Source organism: Poromitra crassiceps, assembly GCF_964638095.1.
Source record: "Poromitra crassiceps genome assembly, chromosome: 4".
Lineage (NCBI taxonomy): Eukaryota > Metazoa > Chordata > Actinopteri > Beryciformes > Melamphaidae > Poromitra > Poromitra crassiceps.
The window spans coordinates 30385466-30410504 of NC_139626.1; the positions used below are offsets into that span (position 1 = coordinate 30385466).

Consider the following 25039-nt stretch of genomic DNA (forward strand, 5'->3'; position numbering starts at 1 on the left):
GACGGTTATCTGTAAGAGCTATTTTGAAACCCCGTCTGTCGGAGAGGCTCCCACCAGGGCGGTATGTGTCTCCACGGGGGTTCTGCACAACACTGGTCTGTGTGGAGGTGCTCAGGCGTGCCCCTGCACTGATTAGACACAAATAGAGGAAACCGTAAAAAAAACCGCCGGCAGGTCGTCACCGCTCTGCTGAGCAGTGGAAAGGACAGTGGTGTCATGGAGCTTCAGGGCTAGGCTGGTAGAGTCTCGTCATACAGTACAGTACATCATATTACATGCTATGACTAGGTAACAAGACATTCAATTCATTTATCAGTTTCAACTTTACGTTTTTTCCACAAACAACGTTTACAAGGTGCTTTACAGAGCCTAGAAAGATGCAAAGACAAAATCTAGTCACTAATAAAAAAAAACAAAGAATTGCGTATTTAAGAATTGTTAGAGACAGGAAGTTTATAACATGGGTTTTAAGAAGTGGTATAAAAGACTCAACAGGTTTAGCTTGCCTAAGATACATGGGCATGTTTGGTTTCCATTGTACTATTTGCTTTGGCTACTGCAGTGTTTTTTACCTAACCCTTTTATTACAGGTGGGTTATGACACTTTTACCAATTCCCTACTAGTCACTTATGGCAGGAGCAATAACTTGCACAGATGGACTGTATGTTGCAATAGTGCTGAAGAAATGAACAGGCTTGCAGTCTGTTTATAGACAATGTTAAACTTTTTGTTTTGTTTTTGTTATGGCCACATACACATGCAGTCCAACCTCAGTTTTCTCACCTCACTCAGCAGAGGTGTGTGTGTGTGTGTGTGTGTGTGTGTGTGTGTGTGTGTGTGTGTGTGTCACACACACACACACACACACACACACACACACACACACACACACACACACACACACACAGCTTGCCCTGACATCACCTTCGCTTCCACTGACAAGTGGTGCTATTTTTCTTATTCTATCATATTGCTATTCTATTCACAAGTTTCCTGGTGAGACCATGGGCGCTTCCATGACACCCTCCCTCCCCTGTTTCCAGCTGCCGGTTGCCTGTTTCTGCCGAGGACCGTTCATAGCGTAAGAGACTGAAAATAATCGTACCTACCTATGTCTTGTAATGGAGCCCCCCAGCACAATAATTTCACACGTGCATAATTGTACAATGGAGTGACAATATCTTGAATGTTGAAAGAGAGAGACCGCTAAAGCTACGTTCAATCACCAAATAATAAGAGTTCCGGTTTGGACGTTTAGCCTTCAAAACAAAAGCGGCTGCTCTGCAACCACATACTATTTTTAGCCATTTTGGCTAAAATAAGCCCGTACAGTACGAGTGAATTGACATTCCACCTCGTTTTTGGAAAATATTGCCGCTATGCAACCCCACAACGTTACTATTTTTAGCCATTTCGGATCAAATAAGCCAAACGTTCCCACTCTTTGACAGCCGCGCGCACCTCCTTGCTAGTGAATTTTTTTTAAACAGGAAGTCGACAACCAGCAACCGCTGAGAATCATGGGAAACGTAGGTCCAGGAATAAGGTGAATCGCTCCCCCTCCCCCCACTGTTTGCCTTATTTACTGTTTGCCCAATTAGCCTTATTTACATACATAAGTATTACTGTTGTGACTATGTACATACTGTACTTGTCTTGTAATGGAGCCCCTACCAGACACATTTCACACGTGTGTGTACAGTACTTGTACAACGGAGGGACAATAAATATAGTGAATCTTGAACCTAGAGTTAGACATTCACAGACATCCAACAAAGATCATATTTGAAGACGTACATAAACCACACCAAAGGAATGTCAGTTGAACATTTCAGCATACAGGTAAGCTAGGCGCTTAGCAGCAGGTGAGTGTGTGTGGTGACTGAGTGACTGGTGATCATGTTGCAGGGTCAGGGGGTAAAGTGCCTTTGTGCAATTCCACGAGTTTGATGCTGCTCCTGAATCGGTTTCTCCTCACACTTTCCAACCTTGAAACACCCCGTTTCTTCACCAAGCGACCCTCTGGCCTATATAGCCAACCTAGTTCATGGCGATGTGTTTTCATAGCAGAGATGGGGGCGCGGGAAGAAGCATCCTGAGCTCCAGATCGTAGTGTTGGACCAGCGTTCAGCGAGACGGGGGCGGGGCCTCTCCCTGTCTCTCAGTGCAGCAGGCTTTCATTGGCCCAGCCCAGATCATGAGTCACTGGCGTTGTGAGACTGAATGCAGAGTTTATTAGGAGCTTCAGCCTTCTTGGAGCTCAACGCTGCTAAGCAGCTCAGCTTTTTCTCAGCGTATGTAACTGATACCCCGTGCAAAAAAGTGCAGAACAGAGAAGCCCCACACAGAATGAACGCTTTTGTAAAATGACCATGTTCGCATTGTGTGCTGCTTGCTTGCTTTCCCAAGGCTCGAGTGAGCCTAAACCACAGAAACCTCACCCCACAGACTGTCAGCCTCCCTCCCAGCTCATTTAGTCAACCATACACGCCTGTAATGACAGTGTCCTGATGAGTTAGTGACATTTTGCAATGTACCACTTTTGGCTCACTCTGTCATTTGTGCAAATAGATTTTGATTGCGCGGCGCCACCGTTAATTCTGCAGATATAGAACATAAGTCTCGGCCCTGGCCTAGGTCACTGGATGATATAGGAATAAGTCTCAGCCCTGGCCTAGGTCACTGGATGATATAGGCATAAGTCTCAGCCCTGGCCTAGGTCACTGGATGATATAGGCATAAGTCTCAGCCCTGGCCTAGGTCACTGGATGATATAGGCATAAGTCTCAGCCCTGGCCTAGGTCACTGGATGATATAGGAATAAGTCTCAGCCCTGGCCTAGGTCACTGGATGATATAGCCATAAGTCTCAGCAATGGCCTAGGTCACTGGATGATATAGGCATAAGTCTCAGCCCTGGCCTAGGTCACTGGATGATATAGGCATAAGTCTCAGCAATGGCCTAGGTCACTGGATGATATAGGCATAAGTCTCAGCCCTGGCCTAGGTCACTGGATGATATAGGCATAAGTCTCGGGCCCTATAGGCATAAGTCTCGGCCCTGGCCTAGATCACTGGATGAGATAGGAATAAGTCTCGGCCCTGGCCTAGGTCACTGGATGATATAGGCATAAGTCTCAGCCCTGGCCTAGGTCACTGGATGATATAGGCATAAGTCTCAGCCCTGGGTTAGGTCATTGGATGATATAGGCATAAGTCTCGGGCCCTATAGGCATAAGTCTCGGCCCTGGCCTAGTGGTTCCCAACCTTTTTTGTGCTGGGTACCCCTTGAGCTGTTTTGCCATGCCAAGTGTACCCCTGACAGCGTGTTGATGATTCTCCCAAATTTGTTCCATTAATCTCATTAAACTTTTACTATCCAACACAACTGATTATTAAATTAAAACTATTAAATTAAAATCATTTTGAATGACTCCCTTTTAATACAAATAGCTATACACTTATTGAGAATGAACAAAATATTATATATAGCCTATATAGAGATAGATATATTCAGACTCACACAGTAACAGTTTCAACTATTTTATTCAGTCACTTATTGGCACTTTTACAAAGACACCTGAGCTAGTTTGTCTTTCATAAGCTTTGACAGTTCTGGGGGCAGCTGTTACCAGGCAAAATATCACACATAAGATAAGTAGATCCAAAAAGCAAAAGTTCAAATCAGTGCACATCACACCAAAATAGCACACACAAATATCACAAAAAATATCACACATATTAGATCCAAAATGCAAAAGTTCAGTGCACATTTCCCAGTTCAGGATATTCCCTTTCAAACTCAGATGAGCTGTCTGCAGATGACCTGGCTTCATTTAATTATTTGCCAGGAATTCGCCACAGAAAAAACACTGTGGCTGCGGTGGATCCGCTGAGGTACAGGTAAATCCATAGAAAATGTATTTTTCATTGAACAGCCGGGGTTTAGACCTGGCCTCCCTTTTCCTTTTTTCACTTGGCTCGCCTGAACCGAAATCCGGATCAGCCGGGCGTTTGATTCACTTACGCATAGTGAGAGCTATTGTTTGACCTGCAGCCAGCGTGAACGACTTCTTTTGTTTTTCACAGAGAAGAGGTGTCACAGTTAACAGCTTCCGGGGAGCCCCGGAACAATAGTTGCGGCGCGGAGTTTCTCTCTCCTCTCATCTGAAAATAAATTGTATTAATCATCTTTCCGCGTACCCCCTGCAATGTGCTCGCGTACCCCCGGTTGGGAAACACTGGCCTAGACCACTGGATGATATAGGAATAAGTCTCGGCCCTGGCCTAGGTCACTGGATGATATAGGCATAAGTCTCAGCCCTGGCCTAGGTCACTGGATGATATAGGCATAAGTCTCAGCCCTGGCCTAGGTTAATTGGATGATATAGGCATAAGTCTCGGGCCCTATAGGCATAAGTCTCGGACCTGGCCTAGGTCACTGGATGATATAGGCATAAGTCTCGGCCCTGGTCTAGGTCACTGGATGATATAAACATAAGTCTCGGCCCTGGCCTAGGTCACTGGATGATATATGCATAAGTCTGTCGGCCCTGGCCTAGTTCACTGGATGATATATGCATATGTCTCTGCCCTGGCCTAGGTCACTGGATGATATAGGCATAAGTCTCGGCCATGGCCTAGGTCACTGGATGATATAGGCATAGGTCTCGGGCCATGGCCTAGGTCACTGGATGATATAGACCAAGGTCTCGGCCCTGGCCTAGGTCACTGGATGATATAGGCATAAGTCTCTGCCCTGCCCTAGGTCACTAGATGATATAAGCATAAGTCTCGGCCCTGGCCTAGGTCACAGGTTGAAATAGTCATAAGTCTCTGCCCTGGCCTAGGTCACTGGATGATATAGACCTAAGTCTCGGCTGTGGCCTAGATCACTAGATGATATAAGCATAAGTCTCTGCCCTGGCCTAGATCACTGGATGATATAGACCTAAGTCTCGGCCCTGGCCTAGGTCACTGGATGATATAGACCTAAGTCTCAGCCCTGGCCTAGGTCACTGGATGATATAGGCATAAGTCTCAGCCCTGCCCTAGGTCACTGGATGATATAGGCATAAGTCTCAGCCCTGCCCTAGGTCACTGGATGATATAGCCCTAAGTCTCGGCCCTGGCCTAGGTCACTGGATGCCAGATAACCGCTAGCATTCATCTGGAAGGTATTCTGAGGAATCAGGTCTGGTTAAAGCTTTCGCAATAGCCTAAATCAGAGTCCATCTCTCATACCCTTGGGCTGTCTAGAAAAACAAGCTATCTGAGGTCCTATACTGGTGCAAAGCACACATTTTATTATTGGACAACAGCTCTTGTTGCCAGGTTAGTGAATCAGGGAACATACAGGTTAGTGAATCAGTAGTCTCGCTGGCCAGACTCCTCTCCCTTCCATCCGAGGAGTCTGGCGCCGCAGGTCTCCATAGTGGGATTGCGATGGGCGGCGCTTAGCGGCAGTGCCGTTGGAAAATAGTTTCAAGCAATCCAACTTGCCATTTTCAGCGTGTAGCAACGAGCTAGCGTGTAGGTTTCTGCCGTTAACTTGCTAGCTAGTTAGCATTGTTGTTTTCACTGCGGCGGCAGGGCACTATTTACAGCGACACATAGGGAGGAGGGAGCGGAAGCCGCTCTGATTGACATGGTCGGAGCCAATGACAGAGCTTGTAATAAGCCGGGAGCAGACATCCGGCTGCCACCGAAACAGTCGCTCAAATGGGAGAGCAGAGTAGTGCAGGGGAGGGTTTATCCCAGTTATGGAGACCTGCGGCGCCAGACTCCTCGGACGGAAGGGAGAGGAGGCTGGCCAGCGAGACTAGTGAATCAGGGAACATACAGGTACTCTGATGTAACTGATGATCACTTGACTGCAGCTTGGGATCCACTGTGAATAGAAGCCCTTATCGCTGTGAGTGTGTGCATTACAAAGAAGCGTATGTGAATATGATTTAACCTTACCCAAATCTTTTTTCGGACAATTTTGATTTTTGATATAACAATAATAAAGGTAAAATAGAAGGTCAGTCTCTCATTTATTTATTCACCTGGCCCACCCGGGTTCGAATCCGACCCGGTATTCCTTTGCCACACGCCATCCCCTCTCTCTCCCCACCCTTCCTGTCAACCTACTCTATTGTCCTTATATAATAAGGCAAAAATGCCCCAAAAAATAATCTAAAAAACAAACAAGCATGAAGGAAGGCATTTTAATGTGAAGGAAACAAAATATAGCAAAAGTGTGCCATGGACATAATGCACTCTGCAAGCCGTCTTTTATTCTGTGTGGTGAAAACGCAATGTTTCCCCTACCATTCTACAGGCCTGGCGGGCCCGCCATGCCAACGACGCCACCGCCAGGCCAGAAAAAAGAAATACATTTTTGCTCTCCCCCCCGCTCTCCCCAAAATTGCAATAAACCTTTGTGGCATATTATTACAATACAACAATACTGGTGTTGACAGTGTTGACAGTAATAGAAGATTCCAAATCATTCAAAGCATTTTGCTTTTAGGAGCATCGTGCCAGCGCTGTTCCAAAATGTGTCAACGTGTTGCTTGGAAAACGCACATCCCATAATACAACTGTTCGCATCACATCCCATAATAGTATGATACTTGGGATGCCATTGCGAACATAGATGCGAACAGGTTAGCTAAAAGTTTAGCGTCGCCAGCGAGGGCCCCACCGTTGCGGTCGGGGTACGTTTCAAAATCCCTCAAGGCCTGAAGAATTTTCTAGGGGAAACACTGAAACGCATTCTATTCATGACAATTAAGTTTGCATTGTTGTTGTTTAAATTAGTCTTGAAATGAATTGTATGGCCAGTAGTCTGCTGGAGCTCAATCCACCCCTTCTGAACAGAGACATTGTAACCTTGTAAAATCCTCGTAAACTCAATATTGCCGCCGTAGCCAATAAAATCTTAAATACATGACATTGGAAAAGATGTTTCTCCTGAGGTCAGAGCTCTTTTTATTGCTATCTTTTTATTTTTGTACAGTCATAAAAAATATGCTGGTAGTTCACAGAATTCTGCAATTAAACTGTTACATGAGTGAAACGTGCTAAGACTGTTTTTCACATAGTGTCCTCCTGGCCTTGCTCTGAATGCATTATGTGGGCCATTTCAGTCAGTTTGCTCAGACTGCAGTTAAGTCAGTTTGCTCAGACTGCAGTTAAGTCAGTTTGCTCAGAATGCAGTTAAGTCAGTTTGCTCAGAATGTAGTTAAGTCAGTTTGCTCAGAATGTAGTTAAGTCAGTTTGCTCAGAATGCAGTTAAGTCACTTTGCTCAGACTGCAGTTAATTCAGTTTGCTCAGAATGCAGTTAAGTCACTTTGCTCAGAATGCAGTTAAGTCACTTTGCTCAGAATGTAGTTAAGTCAGTTTGCTCAGAATGTAGTTAAGTCAGTTTGCTCAGAATGCAGTTAAGTCACTTTGCTCAGACTGCAGTTAAGTCAGTTTGCTCAGAATGCAGTTAAGTCAGTTTGCTCAGAATGTAGTTAAGTCAGTTTGCTCAGAATGCAGTTAAGTCAGTTTGCTCAGACTGCAGTTAAGTCACTTTGCTCAGACTGCAGTTAAGTCACTTTGCTCAGAATGCAGTTAAGTCACTTTGCTCAGAATGCAGTTAAGTCACTTTGCTCAGAATGCAGTTAAGTCACTTTGCTCAGAATGCAGTTAAGTCACTTTGCTCAGAATGCAGTTAAGTCACTTTGCTCAGAATGCAGTTAAGTCACTTTGATCAGACTGCAGTTAAGTCACTTTGCTCAGAATGCAGTTAAGTCAGTTTGCTCAGACTGCAGTTAAGTCAGTTTGCTCAGACTGCAGTTAAGTCAGTTTGCTCAGACTGCAGTTAAGTGGAGAAACATTCCACGTGTGTTATTACAGAATTTATTCATGAAACGTCGAGACCGGTGGTCCTCGAATCGAGTCCTCGAGGTCCAGAGTGCTGCCAGTTTTCTATTCTGCGGCTGCCAGGTCATACCAGGTCATACCAGGAGAGTAGAGAAATCTTTATTATCCCTACTGGAGCAATTAATTTTTCTATAAATCTATCTGTCTGTCTATCTCTATAGACCCCTTATACAGCTGTCAACATTGGAGCTGCGCGCGCATCGTGTAGGCAAAAAACCGTGAGCCCAGCATTGACAGACACTGAGAACTGTGTAAAAGCCCCGCTGTCAGGACTGCTCTGTGCCCATCTGCGACACACAGTTAGATTTTAGTTTTAAAATGCAGTTCTCGGCTTACTACCACAGCTTATCGCCTAGTGATAAGCAATGTTATGCATCGAAATTAACGTTGTTTAATGGGATATGTCTTACAGACCCATACGCACTGGCGCTGTCAATTGGCCAAGCCTAGTGGCCAGCAATACATATCGTGCTTTCCTTTATAACTGGGGATAGCGTAGATAATTATTCTGTAACTTGCAAAGATATATTGTTATGTTGATAATGCACACAACTCAATAATGACATTATGTAACGTTACTTGGTCGTTAACTAACCGAGCGATGTGGATAAGCAGCCTACAGTTTCAGGCAGCTTACCTGATTATGAAGAGCACTACAAAGTCGGGCATTTTTAATGATGTCCTTGTTCCAATCAGTTCAACTCAATAATGACATTATTTAACGTTACTTGGTTGTTAACTAACCGAGCGATGTGGCTGTTACTAGCAGCCTACTACAGCTTACCTGATATGAAATGAGCGAGCACTGCAAAGTCGGGCATTTTTAACGATTTCCTCTTTCGGCTTGCAACCAAAGACACCTACGGTTAGCATTAAAAGCAGTATGAGTTGACGGGATTCGGTAAAACCTTAGTCCTTGCTTTGTTGATAGTGTAACAGACTGTTCAGTGTTGTGTTGTGTTCTATTAGTAGATCGGGTAAAATGTCCCCATTCGATGGGGTGGAGTTGTACAATCTCTACAACCCAGTTTCTCTGGGTTGTAGAGATTACTTGCAAAACCCCATTCAATGGACAGCTCTACAACCCAGTTTCTCTGGGTTGTAGAGATTACTTGCAAAACCCCATTCAATGGATAAACCTGGGGTCTCCGAGGCCTGGGTGGGCCGCAGGACCCTGTGGAGGTCCTGGGGTCGCTTCGGGGGGTCTGCGGGCCGAACGGAAGGTCTGGGGGCCGAACGGAGGGTTCGAGACCCTCGGGGGTCGTCTCTGGAGACCCCTCCAAGCCTCTCCCATGCCTAATCCTAACCCAGACCCTAACCTCTCCCACCCCCATGCCTAAACCTAACCTCTCCCACCCCCATGCCTAAACCTAACCTCTCCCACCCCTAACCCTGAACCTAACCTCTCCCACCCCCCATGCCTAACCCTAACCCACCCCCCATGCCTAAACCTAACCTCTCCCACCCCCATGCCTACACCTAACCTCTCCCACCCCTAACCCTAACCCACCCCCCATGCCTAAACCTAACCTCTCCCACCCCTAACCCTAAACCTAACCTCTCCCACCCACCATGCCTAAACCTAACCTCTCCCACCCCCATGCCTAAACCTAACCTCTCCCACCCCTAACCCTAACCTCTCCCATCCCCCATGCCTAAACCTAAGGACACAGGGGTCCAAGCAGACCCTCCCCATGCCTGCAGAGGTGGGCAGGGTGGTTGAGAGAAGAGCCAATGGAGAATCCTATCCATTAAATGAGGTTTTGCAAGTAATCTGTACAACCCCTGAATCCTACCCATTAAATGGGGTTTTGCAAGTAATCTCTACAACCCCAGGGAAACTGGGTTGTAGAGATTGTACAACTCCTCTCCATTCGATGGGGGCATTTGAATGCAATTCCTTTCCATTGAATGAGGTGATTCATAGTAGATCGGGTGTCTATTGCGTGTGTGCGAGGCTGTGTATGTTCCCTCGAGTTGCGTAGAACAGGATATGTGGGGAGATCGGCACGTGACCGGAAATGGCCGATTTTCACGTGATCGGCCTCGATCGGTGATCTGCGCCGGTCACTCTAAATAGCCGATTCTGTGAGCCGATTTTCACATGACGTGCGCGCACCCCAAAGCACCGAGACAGGCACCCAGCCACCACACCACACACACCAGCATACCTTCCTCGTTGTGGATTTTTTTCACCGTCAGTGAAGTAGACAAATCTCGCAGTTTGTCACACATGCAAGTCGAAAATAAGCCGTGGAGACAGAGATGCGGCCGAGTCCCGCTCGGCTGGAGTCAAGTCTGAGCGGCTCGCTTCACCTCACTGGCCCCCCTCTCTCTGCTCTCTCTACCCGGGAAGCAGTGCTGCTGCACCCGGCCACAGTGCACAGCCGACTTGGCGAGGTGAACGCGAGCATTGTGTCCACCATTCCCCGACCTGCCTTTTCCATTCCACATCAGCGCTGGTGCCTCAGCCTGTCAGTCATGTTGTAACGTAGATACAGGAGAGACTATTTGTTTCGTATTGCAAATAGAACGACGGACATAATAATAAAAATGCATCGGACTCACAAGTGTGCAAGGATTTCTGTGCGTGACAATATTTTTTCGGATGGCAGATAAAAATACGCATACCAAACTTCGGACTGTGTGTAAACTCCGCCTGATATTCAGACTGAAGATCGTTACTGTAACTCATAAACTCATTTCCCCTCTACTCAAGAGGACTGGTCTGGAGCCAGGCTATAAACTCCTTGTCCATGGATCATTTTGATGTTCTTCTGTTGCACCTGTTTTCTTTTGGAAAAGTAAATGCATGATAGCTGTGGGATATAGGCTATTGGATTTAATTTAATTTTTGTATTCATTGTATTTGCACAAAAAAGCTCTGTCCAGTAGCCTAACCTGGAACACTTTTATTTTGAGATGTGTTTGAGTGAGATGGTCCTACTTCATGCAAATGATAAGATAAGATAAGATTATTTGGATCCCCATTAGATGTAAGAATTGTTCTATGAATCTTAATTTTCAAACAAAGTTACAAAAACGTTTGTGTAAGCTGTCAATTGTTGTTTTTAGAAAAAAAAATCGGAATCGGCAAAAATCGGTATCGGCAAGTCAGACTATTCAAAAATCGGAAATCGGAATCGGCCAAGAAAATGGCAATCGGTGCATCCCTAGTTATAACGTTACAGCCTGGCTCTATCGTTTATTATTTTATTAACCAAGTGTGAATAGGCGGACCCGAATACTCTGCTACAATAGCTTTCCGATTCTGGCATCGCACTGCACAACACGAAGACATGTCTTGCTCGAATAGTTTTCGGGCCACTGGAAAACTACTTGACAGGGCTGCGCGGAGTCTGTTTTTCTGCCTCCGTCTTGCGCATCTGACGCTGCTTGTTGTCATTGTGACGTAGGCGTATAAGGGGTCTATTGTATCCATCTATCTATCTGTCTGTCTGTCTATCTATCATAGATTTGGGCCTAAAACACATACAGCTTAAAGGACATACTGTACAGATTCAGTAGTACAGTACAACTTCAAACTTTGGATAGCGTCTGCGACAAAAGGTGACCATATCTATTACTGCTACAACTAGGCATCCTATACTGTACCTTTGCCCCGAGTGTTTGAGGGAAGACTCAGAATAAAGAGCGTGTAGAAGAGGGTCACGAAGAATATCCTGAGCCTTCCTGGTGACCCTGCCTCTTCTGATAAACAAGATGGAGGTCATTCAGACAGTGATTTTAGAGCTCGTCATCACGATGTTCTTTATTCGTCAGGATCAGATTCCCAAACCAGCAAATAAAAGCAACTCGATGAATAAAAACTGACTCGATGATGAGTAAAAAAAAAAATCAAAAGTGATATGTCTACGTTAAAGCTTCCTTAAAAATAATAAGTGCTGGTGACCTTGGTTTCAGATGGCCTTCATTAGGCTCAGGTTGAAATGAGTCCCTGATATTACACACAGATTGAAAAGCACCTGGCAGCAGCACTCGGCACCCTGAAGATCGGATTTAGCAATCCTGATCCCGGCGGTCCATCTGATCTGATGATGGGAGATTTTTTTGTTGTTGTTGTTATAATGTGTTTTGACTCGTGTCTTTCAGGTGAAGGATCTGACCAAGTTCTTGGATCCCAGCGGTTTGGGAGTGATCAGCTTTGAAGACTTCCACCGTGGAATCTCTGCCATTAGCAATGGAGGTGAGTCAGCGTGTGCATGTGTCTGTCTGTGTGTGTGTGTGTGTGTGTGTGTGTGTGTGTGTGTGTGTGTGTGTGTGTGTGTTTGTATAAACGTTTCTAGGACTGATATGTTTGAAGTCGTCAATGACCTGTTTTATTGTTTTCCCTTTTAAGCTTTTGACTCAGTGTCCGTGTCCCCTTTTTGTGGACTCAATTGGCCTGATGTCTAAAACTCTGGAGATCCCTCATTACATTGAGGAACCTACCTACTAAAAATAGTCTGACAGATAAAATGTTGCTTGTTCCCAGTGTCAGGTAATGAAACAATGGAATAAGTTATCACCACTAAAGAATAGTGTAACACATTTTGGTTTCTATATCTGAAGACTTTATTCCAGCCTGATTCCTGATCCGCTGATTTCCTTATTAGGGCTGGGTATTGGCAAGGACCTCACAATACGATATGTATCACAATACGATGGTATCATGATACATTGCGATACAATACATATTGCGATATATTGCAATACATAATTTACTGAAAATGTAATTCGCTGTGTACCACCCAGGTAGTGTAATTATATAATAATTTAATAATTGTCTCCCCTTTGACAGATTTAGCTAATATGTTAATGTGTTAATATGTTTCACACTACACTTTGCTGGGGTTAAGTCCGTCTCTTAGCCTGGGGCTAAGAGAGCTGTTAGCCCAGGGCTAAGAGAGCTGTTAGCCCAGGTCTAAGAAAGCTTTCACACTTGCACAATCCTGGCCCACTCCAAAGTGGGCTAAACCCCGACTTTAGCCCCGGCTAGCTGGCCCTGCTCTGGAGCAGGGTTAGCCCAGACTTTCCATCTAAACTCAGGGCTAAAAGTTGCCAGTGTTAAACCAGAGACCGGGCCAAGGAAACAACCTGTGTTAACAATGCGTGTGTGAAAAGGAGCTAGCCTGAGGCTATCTTAGCCCTACTCTTAGCCCAGGGCTTAGATAGCCTCGGGCTAAGAGCATGTAGTGTGAAAAGCACTTTTGTGAACTTCATATGTATTTTTAAGCCGCGCCACACATCTTGCGTCTCGCTGGCACGCTTAGTGAAAGGGCTGTTTGCTGCAATCCACCGTGGCGTCCCGGCGGTGCAGTGCTTAGTCAAAATGTATTGAATGCGTCACATGTCCAAAATTGCACCAAATTCAACGCTGCACTTCCTCGGAGTGCGAAGTCGGTCAGACGAACGGTCCTCGAGATATGCGATAAACACACAGAGATTCCTCGAACAGTAGGGAGATGGCGAGGCTTAAGCACCCGTGATAACACAGGGGCCCACAACCATCTGTTTTTCTATTGGTTAGCCTGAAGTTAGCATTACGCTACCCATTGCTGCTGTAAAGAACGGCTGAGCAGCTCCGACTTTGAGTCTGCATCTACATCTATCTACATCTACACTCCCCACGGTGCCAAATATTGTTGTCCCCACAGTCCCCACAGCTACCCCTTTGCTCACAGCTAATGTTGTCAGGAAAAGAGAACTGACCCAAATTCTTTGTTACTGGTCTCAAAATACTGGTATTCTTTTTTTAACCATTCTGCTGCCTTCCTGACCCATTTTATGAGCCTTTCAAAACGGTTGTAAGATGTAAGGGCCCATATATGTCCCTCTTACAGCCAAGTCATCAGGTCTCTCTCTCTCTCTCTCTCTCTCTCTCTCTCTCTCTCTCTCTCGACAGCCAAGTCGTCAGGTCTCTCTCTCTCTCTCTCTACAGCCAAGTCGTCAGGTCTCTCTCTCTCTCTCGACAGCCAAGTCGTCAGGTCTCTCTCTCTCTCTCTCTCTACAGCCAAGTCGTCAGGTCTCTCTCTCTCTCTCTCTACAGCCAAGTCGTCAGGTCTCTCTCTCTCTCTCTCGACAGCCAAGTCGTCAGGTCTCTCTCTCTCTCGACATCGAAGTCGTCATGTCTCTCTCTCTCTCTCTCGACATCCAAGTCGTCATGTCTCTCTCTCTCTCGACAGCCAAGTCGTCAGGTCTCTCTCTCTCTCGACATCCAAGTCGTCATGTCTCTCTCTCTCTCTCTCTCGACATCCAAGTCATCATGTCTCTCTCTCTCTCGACATCCAAGTCGTCATGTCTCTCTCTCTCTCTCTCTCGACAGCCAAGTCGTCAGGTCTCTCTCTCTCTCGACATCCAAGTCGTCATGTCTCTCTCTCTCTCTCTCTCTCGACATCCAAGTCGTCATGTCTCTCTCTCTCTCTCTCTACAGCCAAGTCGTCAGGTCTCTCTCTCCCTCTTGACAGCCAAGTCGTCAGGTCTATCAGGTTTCACCTCAGCCATTTAAAGGAGGGTGGAAAGAAAAGCAGAGAACGTTGCCCCCGAGACGTTATTTCCAGTGTCCATCCTGCTGTCACGTGTAAATCTCACAGGAACTTTAAATTGAAATGATTTTCCGTCTCTTACCAGTTAGTGAACTATGATGAATTGATGTGCTGAGCAACTCTCGCGTCTGTGCCGTTGATGTCATCATCATAGCGTGACAGCCCGGGGCTAATACTGACCTCATCACAAAGAGTTCTGTTGCCAGCGCATGCTGGCTGTGTTGACATACACTAGCGGTTGCGTTGACGTCACTGCAGCGGTGTGCCGCTTGCCTCAGTCCGTCCAGCCTATCGATTTGTGTCTCGCAGCTCCGGTTACCCGGACCATGAATAAGTCATGTGGTAGAAAGCATGAGACGCACAGACCCACGGGCCGATCGGCAGGGTTTTCCGAGAGGGAGTCGCAGAGAGAGATGGGGTTTTGGGGCAGAGGGTCCTGTTCGCCTGAATTATTCACTTCCCTCTCTGCTTCGTTCGTCGTCCTCTCTCTTCCTGTGCTGCCTCTCTTTGTTGTTTCCTAGTTCTGTTGCAGAGTCAGCCTCAGAAAGCACAGGCATGTCTTGTGTCAATAGAAAGCTGGCTACAGGATGGTGGACATCATGGCCTCATCAACAGTGTGGCTTGTCACATTCCCCTTAGCGACGTCTTATTGCAGTGCAGATTTTGTAGCATGAACATTGCGTTTGAATTCATATTCCTGCAAATATTTCCTTCAAAAGGATACGAGTATTTTGGCCAAATAATGATTTTAGGAAATGTACGCAAGGATTCCTATACCAATCAATAATTTGTGCCGTCTTCGGCACAAAGGTTGGCTTTCATGGCCATCCAACTGTCAGTCTTTCTCTTGAGTTGTTCATATCTTCTTCCTCCGCTCTCTATAGCATCAAGCCACACTATGCGTTGTCTTCCTAATCCTCCTTTGCCTCCAGTCATGCCTTCCAAAACTATATTCCTATACAAACAGGCAAATTATTTATTATCATAGCAAAACAGTCCTGTTGGATTGAGGTGCTGTTTTCTAGAAATATGAGAGATAGAAAATGAATTATTGACTAGGCAGGAAAACGAGTCTCAAGACATTGTGGACCTCACTCATGAATAATACAGAGAAATTGAGTTTTTAAAATGATGACAAGAATATCAACTGTGATGTCAGGTGGCTTTGGATCTTTGCTGCAGGTCATCCCTCTCTCTAGTCAGGTTTTCATCCACCTGCTTTGATGCGAAATTTCAATTTGCGCATAAAAAAAAAGAGTGGAAACGCTGCCTAATTCGCAAAAACCTCCAAATATCGCAAAAAAGTTTTCACGCTTGAGGGAGGCAGAAAAGTCGGGTGTATCGATAAAAGGAAAATGCGAAACATGCGGTGGAAACAGTTTAAGCGATATTCCGTTGTCTCTCCATTCAAAAACAACACAGTTTGCCTTGATCATTGCAAAACATGACATGCCGTGTGTAGCCTCCACACAATAGGGCTACACACGGTAAATAATAGTACGCGCAGCACAATACCCGCCGTGGTAAACAGAAGAAGACTGGGATATTAACTTTAAGGCGACTCACTTCTAGACTTGAATGAAATTGTATTCACTTAATATCTGCTCCGTGGATTACCATTTTACAATTTCGGAGCCGAAATTGCAACATAGCAACGTTGGTCCACAAACATTGCTATTTTACAATTTGTTTGGAGATCGGGTTGGGATTATAACGTTAGTTTGCCGAGTCGCACCTGGTAATCCAGAAATTGCGTTATGGTACCTTTGTCTACTTGTAGATCATCAAGAAACTTTAAATGAATAACGTTAGATGTGTTTAATAGAGCAGCTGTATATCGGGTCTAGCAGCTGATCAGCAGCTCAGACACGAGGTGATTGACAGCTCTATAATTCACAAAATAGCAGTGGATGGAAACGCGCATTGTTTCGCATTTTATTTTGCCGACTTTCTGAAAATTCGATTCAAAGTTGCGATACATTTGGATGGAAACCCAGTTTCTGTCCCCTCTTTCCTGTCTCGCTCTCCCTCCATTATTCTGTCCAGCAAGCAATGAGGAAAATCACTCCCACATTTCCTGCTGGAAGGTAGTTTCCCGTTAGTGTGTGAAGATCAGAGCTCCATCGTAACTTCCCAAGCCTCTAGCTAGCACACTGCTGAGTGCTGACAGAATTCCAGTGGCAACAACGTTTTTTTAAATAGCCTTTTTTTTTAGCTCAACTTTTCTTCCCTTTCTTCTTAAGGCCTCATGTTTCAACCCCCACTGCCACCACCACCTACCAGAACCTGATATTCCAGCTTCCAACCTGCGCTTTAGTTTCAATATGAATTTCAATGCATGCCACCTCCACCTCCTTTAGCTTCTTTGATGTTATTGGCATGGGTAACCTTAATAGAGAGGCAAAGTGAACGTCACTTCCTGCTTCAGCACTGTACCAGAGCTTTTCTTACACCATCTATTTTCCCATAGACATTTCGTAAAATGTTTATAAAAAATAGTTTTACTTGGTCAAACCAAACGGTTCAGCTATATTTAGAATCTGGGAGAGACCATAGAACATTTCACTCTGATCAAAAGTAAAAAAAAACAACAACATTGAAAAAATATTTTCTTTAAATCCGCATTTTTTTTAAACGTTTTGGTCCAAGTGAAATGTTATGCGACCTCTCCTGTTTCTAAATATATCTGATCCGTTTGGTTTGAACAAGTAAAACTATTTTTATAGGCATTTTAGGAAATGTCTATGGGAAAATACATGGCGGATGAAAATCTCTGGTACAGTGCTGAAGCAGGAAGTGACGTTCCACTTTGGCTCTCTATAATAAAGACGAGCCTGCAGGCCATGGAAATGCCTTGTCCCCTGTAGTGGCTATGGCATGTCTGGAACGAACGACAAAAATATTGGTCTGCTGTTGAGAGCGCTATTTGTGCTCCATCCTCTCAGTAGGGCGGCGCTATTCACTCTCTGTTTACTAGCTACAGGACCCGCAATGGCCCATCTTATTGGCCCCTCTCAGGTTACAGCGTTTGTCTGCAGGTGCTTTCAACAGAGACCTTTATTGACAAATCTGAATTGGATATGGGCTGCTTCTTGTCCTTTTTATTGTTTTGTTTTGCCCATACACTTATTACATGACATTCTATAGCCCTTGAAATGTGAGTGTAAAAGTTACATAATGTTTATTGGTACACCACTGAGCCAGAGCCGTATAATAGAAGAGTTCCGACATCTCCATTCACTCCAATGGACCAGTTTTTTTCCAGGAAGTAGAAAGTGGAACTCTTGAGTAAAAAAAGCAGCACTGTCGAGTTGCAGCAAAATAGACAGTTTGTGTTGTACTTTGAAAGGGTTTTTCATCCCTTGAATCAAATTGTACATTATCAGCTTTATTTAGCATGCAAAAGTAGCGCGAGACCCATTCCTGGCTGTTCATTGGCTAATTGGCAATCTTTGAAAATGAAATGCCCGTTTCATTTCAATCTTTTCAGAGAATGCGCATACTAACACTCGAAAATACTGACGCTTATTGCGTTATTGAAGTTTAATTTAAATGATTACCCAAATGCTGCGTACATAGCTGGTTGCATTGTCATTTGCCAATTTGCATCGAACATTGAAATCAATTTAACTATACGCTTCCATAAGAAATATCTTGGGATGTTTTATTCAACATTGACGTTTTATTTAATTTCCCTTTCTCTGCTGCCGTTTCACCCACCTGCTATAACCGCTCCTCTCTCTCTTCTTAGATTCCACATATCGTGGCACTTTGTTTACCATGCACATTGTCTCTGTTTGTTTAGCCTCCTTTGCTGGTTGACAGTGTGTGTTTATCCTGCACACATTAACGCCATCCTCTTCTCTCACGTCTCCAGGTCCAGAGCCACAGCTGTACGACTGTCCGGGGGACGGAGCCGCGGGCTGCCATGAAGAATACGACGAGGTGGGGCGCCGCACACAACAGCACTTGACATTCACTTCAGTCCTGTGCGTGTGGTCCAGTTGTTTTGCGCCTGGATTTCTCACTGGCGAAACTGCAGCGAGCAGGGGGGAAGCTCGCAGGCTGACCTCTGTGTGCACTCCCACTCATCCCACTCTAACTCACCCAGTGGCTAAGCAGAGCTATCATTACCCCACTGTGGAGATTTCCACACGCTGAACACACTGGTTTGGCACACACCCAATGGCATCTGGCTGACTATTTTCGTCTTATGTTTCCTTTGACAAATATTGAATGACTTGGAATCCGCCTGAGTTTTTTTACATATGTGTGGAATTATGTTTTTTCCCCCCTTTCAGTTGCGGTTAGCATATCTGGGATTCCTGTCTCCTCTTGTGCACAGACCTTGTATATTTAACATCATTTATGCTGGCCTTGGCGAGATTGAAATGTTTCGGCTATTGTGTGCACTCGGAGCAGTAAAGAACTGTGATTGCGGGCGGTTTCAGTGGCTGCACAGTATCAGCGCCCTCTGTTGGTAATGGTTCATAAGTGCATTCTAGAGGGTCTGTAAGGCCAAGTGCAGATTGCGCTTACGGTGAGGCATACGGTGTATAGGCGACACTTTTGGCGTCAGTCCTCCTGACTCCATTTCCCTTGCTGTATGTGTTGATGACTGTAAGGCTGAATCAGGTGTTCCAGCTCAAACACTTGTGTTATGTTAGAATAAACTGGCAAACAAACCGGATTAGAATAGAACAGTGTGTCACTGTGAGTGTGTGTGGTGAGACAGTAAATGCACCATAACAAGAAGCACTGATACAGTGCCTGACAGTCACTGCCTGATATATTTGTCCAGTCTTGGGAGAGGCTCCTAAACACAATGGAGGCCATTTGATCAAGTTGCTTGTTGTGGAAATGAGAGATGCTAAATGTGTTTCTGTTGAGAGAGCACCACGCAGGCGAAGAGGGGGAAGTACTGGGAATGCGTAAGTTGTTGAAGCTACACCTTATTCACCACACCCACTTTTTCTCTCTTCCGCATTCGACGCAACGTATTTGTTCTTCCGGTTCAGCGCTAGTTGGCGGCGGCCATTTTTAAAATAAAACGTCAGTATGAATGAAGTTTGGCAACATTCAGAATTAAGCTGCACTGCGGCCAACTTCAGTTACATGTTCATAACGTTACTGCTGCGAGGAGCCGATGGCTGTCCCCGGTCGGCATTTAACGTTGGTTACAAAAGCACGTCGACAGTGTTTTCTCACTGCCAGTAGCCTAACTACAGTAGGGTTTGACAGATAGCTAGTCCGACCGGTGTCAGCACAGTCAGCGCTCCCGGTCCTCACTGCTCGTTAAAGATTTCCAATAGGCGTTATTCTGATAAACTGGTCACATATATGTTACGTTCTCACCCGACAAATATTAAAACTTTAAAGCAGTTTGGGTTTTTTTTAGCTTGAAAACAGCTTTTTGGCAAGTCTAAATGACTGCGGTAGGCGTACTCTACTTCCGTGTTTAAAACCGGAAAGATGATTACGAAATGACGTCATGCAGAAGCGTCCTTGTATGGGCAAAGAATAAGGTGAATAGACTAAATGCCATGTGTCCAAATAGACTGAATACAGACTATTTGGACTTACCTGTGATTCCTAAAAACTTGATGTCTTGCTGCTATTGGTGTGTTGATGTAAAAGTTATATGTTTTTTTTAATGTGTTTGTTGTCAGTAGATAATAACTCACCCCAGAAATGCATCTAGCTTGGTTAATTGTTTGCACCTCAGCCTAATTAATTTTATCGTTGCCATATTAAGTCTGAACCTTTCAGTCTAATATTCAGTGTATTTGGTGTTGCACGCTGTTTTGTTGTGACCGTAATGTGGAGCTGGGCAAAAAAATAAAATATGGAAATTAAAACAGCCATGAACAAGGAGGGATCTCTGTTCTACAGAGAGGAATTAATGTGAATCTGAACTAATGGCCTGATAAGTTAAGCCTAATGATTTGTAATACACGTTCTATATGAAAGATTCTTGTTAGGTATCTCCTGTTTACATGAAGCCATGAGCAGAGTTTGTGCATGTTTGAAGTAGACGCCACACCTGTGTCCGTGGCCCTGTTTTTCCATTGGTTTCCTGGCAGAAAAGGGTTCCTCTCTCTCAAAGGCTGCGCTGTTCTCGCCCTGTTTGCTTTCAAAACAGGCAAGGTGATGCTGTTCAGCTGAGGCCCCGCCCACCCCCCGCCTTCTCCTTTCCACATTTTTCTCTCCCTTTGACTTAAAGGGACAGCTCACCCTAAAATCAAAAATGCATATTTTTTCTCTCACCTGTTGTGCTATTTATCCATCTACCGTAGATTGTTTTGGGATAGCTGCCTGGGTTTTGGAGATATTGGCTGTAGAGATGACTGCCTTCTCTCCAATACAATGGAACTGGATGGTACTCTGCTTGTGGTGCTCAAAGTGCAAAAACTTTTTTTTTTCAAAAAACTCAACAGCAGTGTCTCTTTCCAGAAATCATGACCCGGTTACTTAAGCTAATCCACAAACCTTGTTGTGAGCAGTTTAATGTAGGAACTACTTTCGACCAAACTACACTCACTAGGTGCTAGCTAGTTCCTACATGAAACTAGCAGCAGCTAGCTAGCGGGTGTAGTTCGGTCAAAAATAGTTCCTACATAAAACTGCTCACAACAAGTTTGTGGATTATCTTGAGTAACCGGGTCATGATTTCTGGAAAGAGACATTGCTGTTGAGTTTTTCAATTGTATTCTTTTTGGCACTTTGAGCATCACAAGCCGAGTGCCATCCGGTTCCATTGTATTGGAGAGAAGGCAGAATTCTCTACGGCTGATATCTCCAAAACGCAGACTACTAACACAAAACAATCTAAACGGATAAATAGCACTATAGGTGAGACGAAAAATATGTATTTTGGATTTTAGGGTGAGCTGTCCCTTTAACATTTACATCTCCATCTCCTACTTTAGGTCTTGAATAAGAACACTGAATGACAACTAGAGCTGCAACCGTTAATCGACCGAAAATTAATCGTCAACTATTTTTATAATCGATAATCATTTAAAATTGTTTAAAAAAATACAAAAATTCAATAAATGTGAGTATTTTCTGGATTCTATGACCGTAAACTCATCATCTTTGGGTTGGGGACTGTAGGTCAGGATCAAAGACATTTGATGATGTCATCATCTTGGGCTTTGGGGTAGCTACAGCGGATCCCAGCACAGTTTAGATCTGACAGATGTATCTGTTGTTTGCTTTTTATTTTGTTTTTTTTACTCCGTCGTGTTTTCACTTCCGGAGTCGACAACTTCTGCTAACGTTCCGTTGTGTTTTCAGCCTGAACCGCCACCGCGTAATCCTATCCAATTACTCGATGAATCGTAGGAATGATCGGCGGAATACTCGACTAAAATAATCGATAGCTGCAGCCTGCAGCCATAATGGCAACACTATACTAGTAGTCATAAGCACTTTGTGTGTTCTTGTGCTGCCATATGTGTTATTGTGTTTCTTCCTCTTTTTTTTTTTTTTTTAAAGAGGGGAGTCTCTGGTTAATGTCAGATAGAGTCTCTCCTCGGAGTGTTATAGACTAACGTTCCCTTATTTAGGCACACAGCCAGACAGTTAGGGCAGGTTGTTGTGATGTATAGCCTTCATTCTGTCCATAGAACATGGTTTAATGATTTATCCTGTCACACTGGGCCAGGAAGTGGAAGTCTTGAGGCAGCAGAGATGAAACAGTTATTGTGCTGATCTTGTGGTGTTTGAACTCGGGGCAGAGGGGTAGACGGTTGGCAGTAGACAGTCTTTGGACTTTGTGTCTGTCTCCACCCCTCTGACCACCCAGTGGAGCTGTTGAGATATTTTCCACATTTGTTTTCTCTCTCTCTCTCTCTCTCTGAGAGTGAAAGTGTGGAAGCACTAAGGAGGGGTTATTGCCAGGGGCTCACGACAGGCCAGCCTTCCTGTCAGTGAAGCCCGGCAGCGAGCATGGTTTTGGGCATGGTGGATAGCCCTCTGGGCCCAGCTCCTCCCAACACTCCTCGTAGACTGGTAGGTTCTGCTCCCCAGCGTTACTCACCTACTTGTTACTTGATGGCTCTTAATGCCTGATTGGTTCTTCTAGTGGCAAACAGCTGAAGACATTTGTTCTTTTTGGGCTCATTTGAGTCTATGTTTTTTTTCCTATTGAACATTTGGTATTCTGTGCTTGGAAAGCTTTAAGATGATGTACGCTTGCTCACTGTGTGTTTGTACTGTACTTGTTGACTGGAGGTGTTGATCCAGCACGTTTTGCTTGGCACAGCCATCTGAAAGCCTGCAGACTGCCTCTGGAGCTTGTTTATGCTATATGATTTGTTGGTACCCACTGGCTATACACCAAGATTGAAAATAGTCTGTCTTTGAAATGGCAGATTTTTTTGTATCACTTTCTTTGACCAGTCTATAGTTTGTTGCATCACAAAATTGCACAATTCTCCTGATCGCAAAATACACCTGATGATGACATACATTTTCACACAAAAAAATCCTGTGCGCGACGATACAAGCTGAGCACCCTGACCATAGTGCTTGTTAATCATTTACATAATGATATAACCACTTGGTGAGAAGTAGGACTAGCATATTTTGTGCAGCATTGCTTACAGAGAAGCATGTTTTCTCAATCTCTACAGCTATGTTTTACTTCTGTCAGCAAAGATAAGGAAAAACGTAAAATGAATAACAGATCTGCGCTTAAATGCAGAATATATGATTTGCTTATCGTAAAAATAAAAAATAAACATTCCATCGCTAAATTAGCCATTAGCACTGTCATTGCTTTTTGATCGGTTGTGAATCATCAACCCAATGACATGGCATGTATTTATATTTGACCTGGCCTGTGTTTGTAACGTGTGACATGTTGTCTGCTTATTGGACGTACACAATGACGTATGCTTACCTTCTTCTGTCTCTGTTGTTGTCCTAGCAAAACGAGGTGACTGACAGTGCGTACCTGGGCTCCGAGAGCACGTACAGCGAGTGCGAGACCTTCACTGATGAGGACACGGGGGCCCTCGTGCCCCCTGAGATGCATGAGGATGTGGAGACGGACAGCGGCATCGAGGCGACGCTCCACGACCCCGAGGACAGCAGCAATAGGTCAGTATAGCAACTCCAACCTCGGCAAATAGGCCCGTTCACTCGGATCTTCTCCAGATGTTGCATCCTCGACTGAGGGGAGGCGAGTTTGACACTGAGAAGAACGTAGGTGTAGTAGTGCCAGACTGCTGTGATCTGTTTTCAGTTGTAACTCACTTACCATTTGAGTCAGACCGGCAGCAGTCACAGTGCTGCCCATGATCACTGCCGGCCATAATACTTTACTGGCAATGTGTGTCAGATCTTCAGCTGCCTGAAGTGACCCTTCACACAAAGCTCAGAGACCACGAGTCTTGGGTGGCCAACTCTGGATCAGGGACTACGTTTCTATTTGAGTCACCACCAGGCCGGGAGATTAAAGAGGGTCTAGACAGACATGACCCCGTTGACCTAATGCCTTCAATTCACCCAGATACCAGTGGGTAGAAAGTCTCATTCAAACGCACATGAGGATGCTGCTGCGTTTTATTTTCATCAACTTGTTCCAATGCAGGTCCTCATGTACTCATACACCATACCCTGTCACAGGTCCTCATGTAGTCATACACCATACACTGTCACAGGTCCTCATGTTCTCATACACCATACACTGTCACAGGTCCTCATGTACTCATACACCATACACTGTCACAGGTCCTCATGTACTCATACACCATACACTGTCACAGGTCCTCATGTACTCATACACCATACACTGTCACAGGTCCTCATGTACTCATACACCATACCCTGTCACAGGTCCTCATGTACTAATACACCATACAGTCTCATGGGTGGTTTGAGGCAACACTGCCCAGCTGCGTGGAAGCAGCAGTGACTTTGACTGTTGCTGTTTTCTGTACAGCTGAACAGGAACGCTCCTGTAGTCATCAACACTTGAAAAGTGCACAGTGTACGAGGCGAGCGAGAGACCTTGAACAGCGAGAGATTCCTTCTGCCATTATTTACCCGTCAGTGGGTCTAAGTGGATTCTCTGCTTTCTACCGGCTGAAGAGTTTTGGAATCTGTTAATCGTTTGTGTATTCTCTCATGATGATATAAGCTGCTGCTAATGATCACAGTAAGATTTTTTATTTTTATTTTATGCCCTCTTTCTTTCTTTGTAAGAATTGAGTAATAGCTTCTATGTAGCACTTGTACCAGCTCCATTTATAGTTCTGTCAGGCTCCCACTCGTCCGTGTCCCCCCTTACAGAAAAAACACATGAACTTCACATGTGCAAAAATTATATCTATTTTTCACACATGAAATTTCACATGTGAAAACATGTGAAATTTCACATGTGAAGACCTGGAACACATGTGAAACATGTGCTTTGCCCATGGGAAGCGTGTGGTTTTGGAACATTTTTACATGTGAAATGTGTGAAACCCATGTAAATTCCCATGTGATTACATGTGAAACCTACGTGATTACGTGTGAAACCCATGTAAATGTTGTTTTCCACATGTGGAAAACATGTTACTAT

At 44.7% G+C, this 25039-nt stretch overlaps 1 protein-coding gene across 1 annotated transcript in view; it reads left to right on the plus strand.

The window, feature by feature from the left end:
- Window positions 1-25039, plus strand: part of rab11fip3 (RAB11 family interacting protein 3 (class II)) — a gene marked incomplete at its 3' end in the record, with an annotated part of 52372 nt that overhangs the window by 9754 nt on the left and 17579 nt on the right. Inside the window, exons 2-4 of the mRNA XM_083636257.1 lie at window positions 12032-12125; window positions 18341-18408; window positions 23399-23571. Of these exons, the coding sequence (XP_083492383.1) occupies window positions 12032-12125; window positions 18341-18408; window positions 23399-23571 (335 nt within the window). The remainder of the gene's footprint in view (window positions 1-12031; window positions 12126-18340; window positions 18409-23398; window positions 23572-25039) is intronic.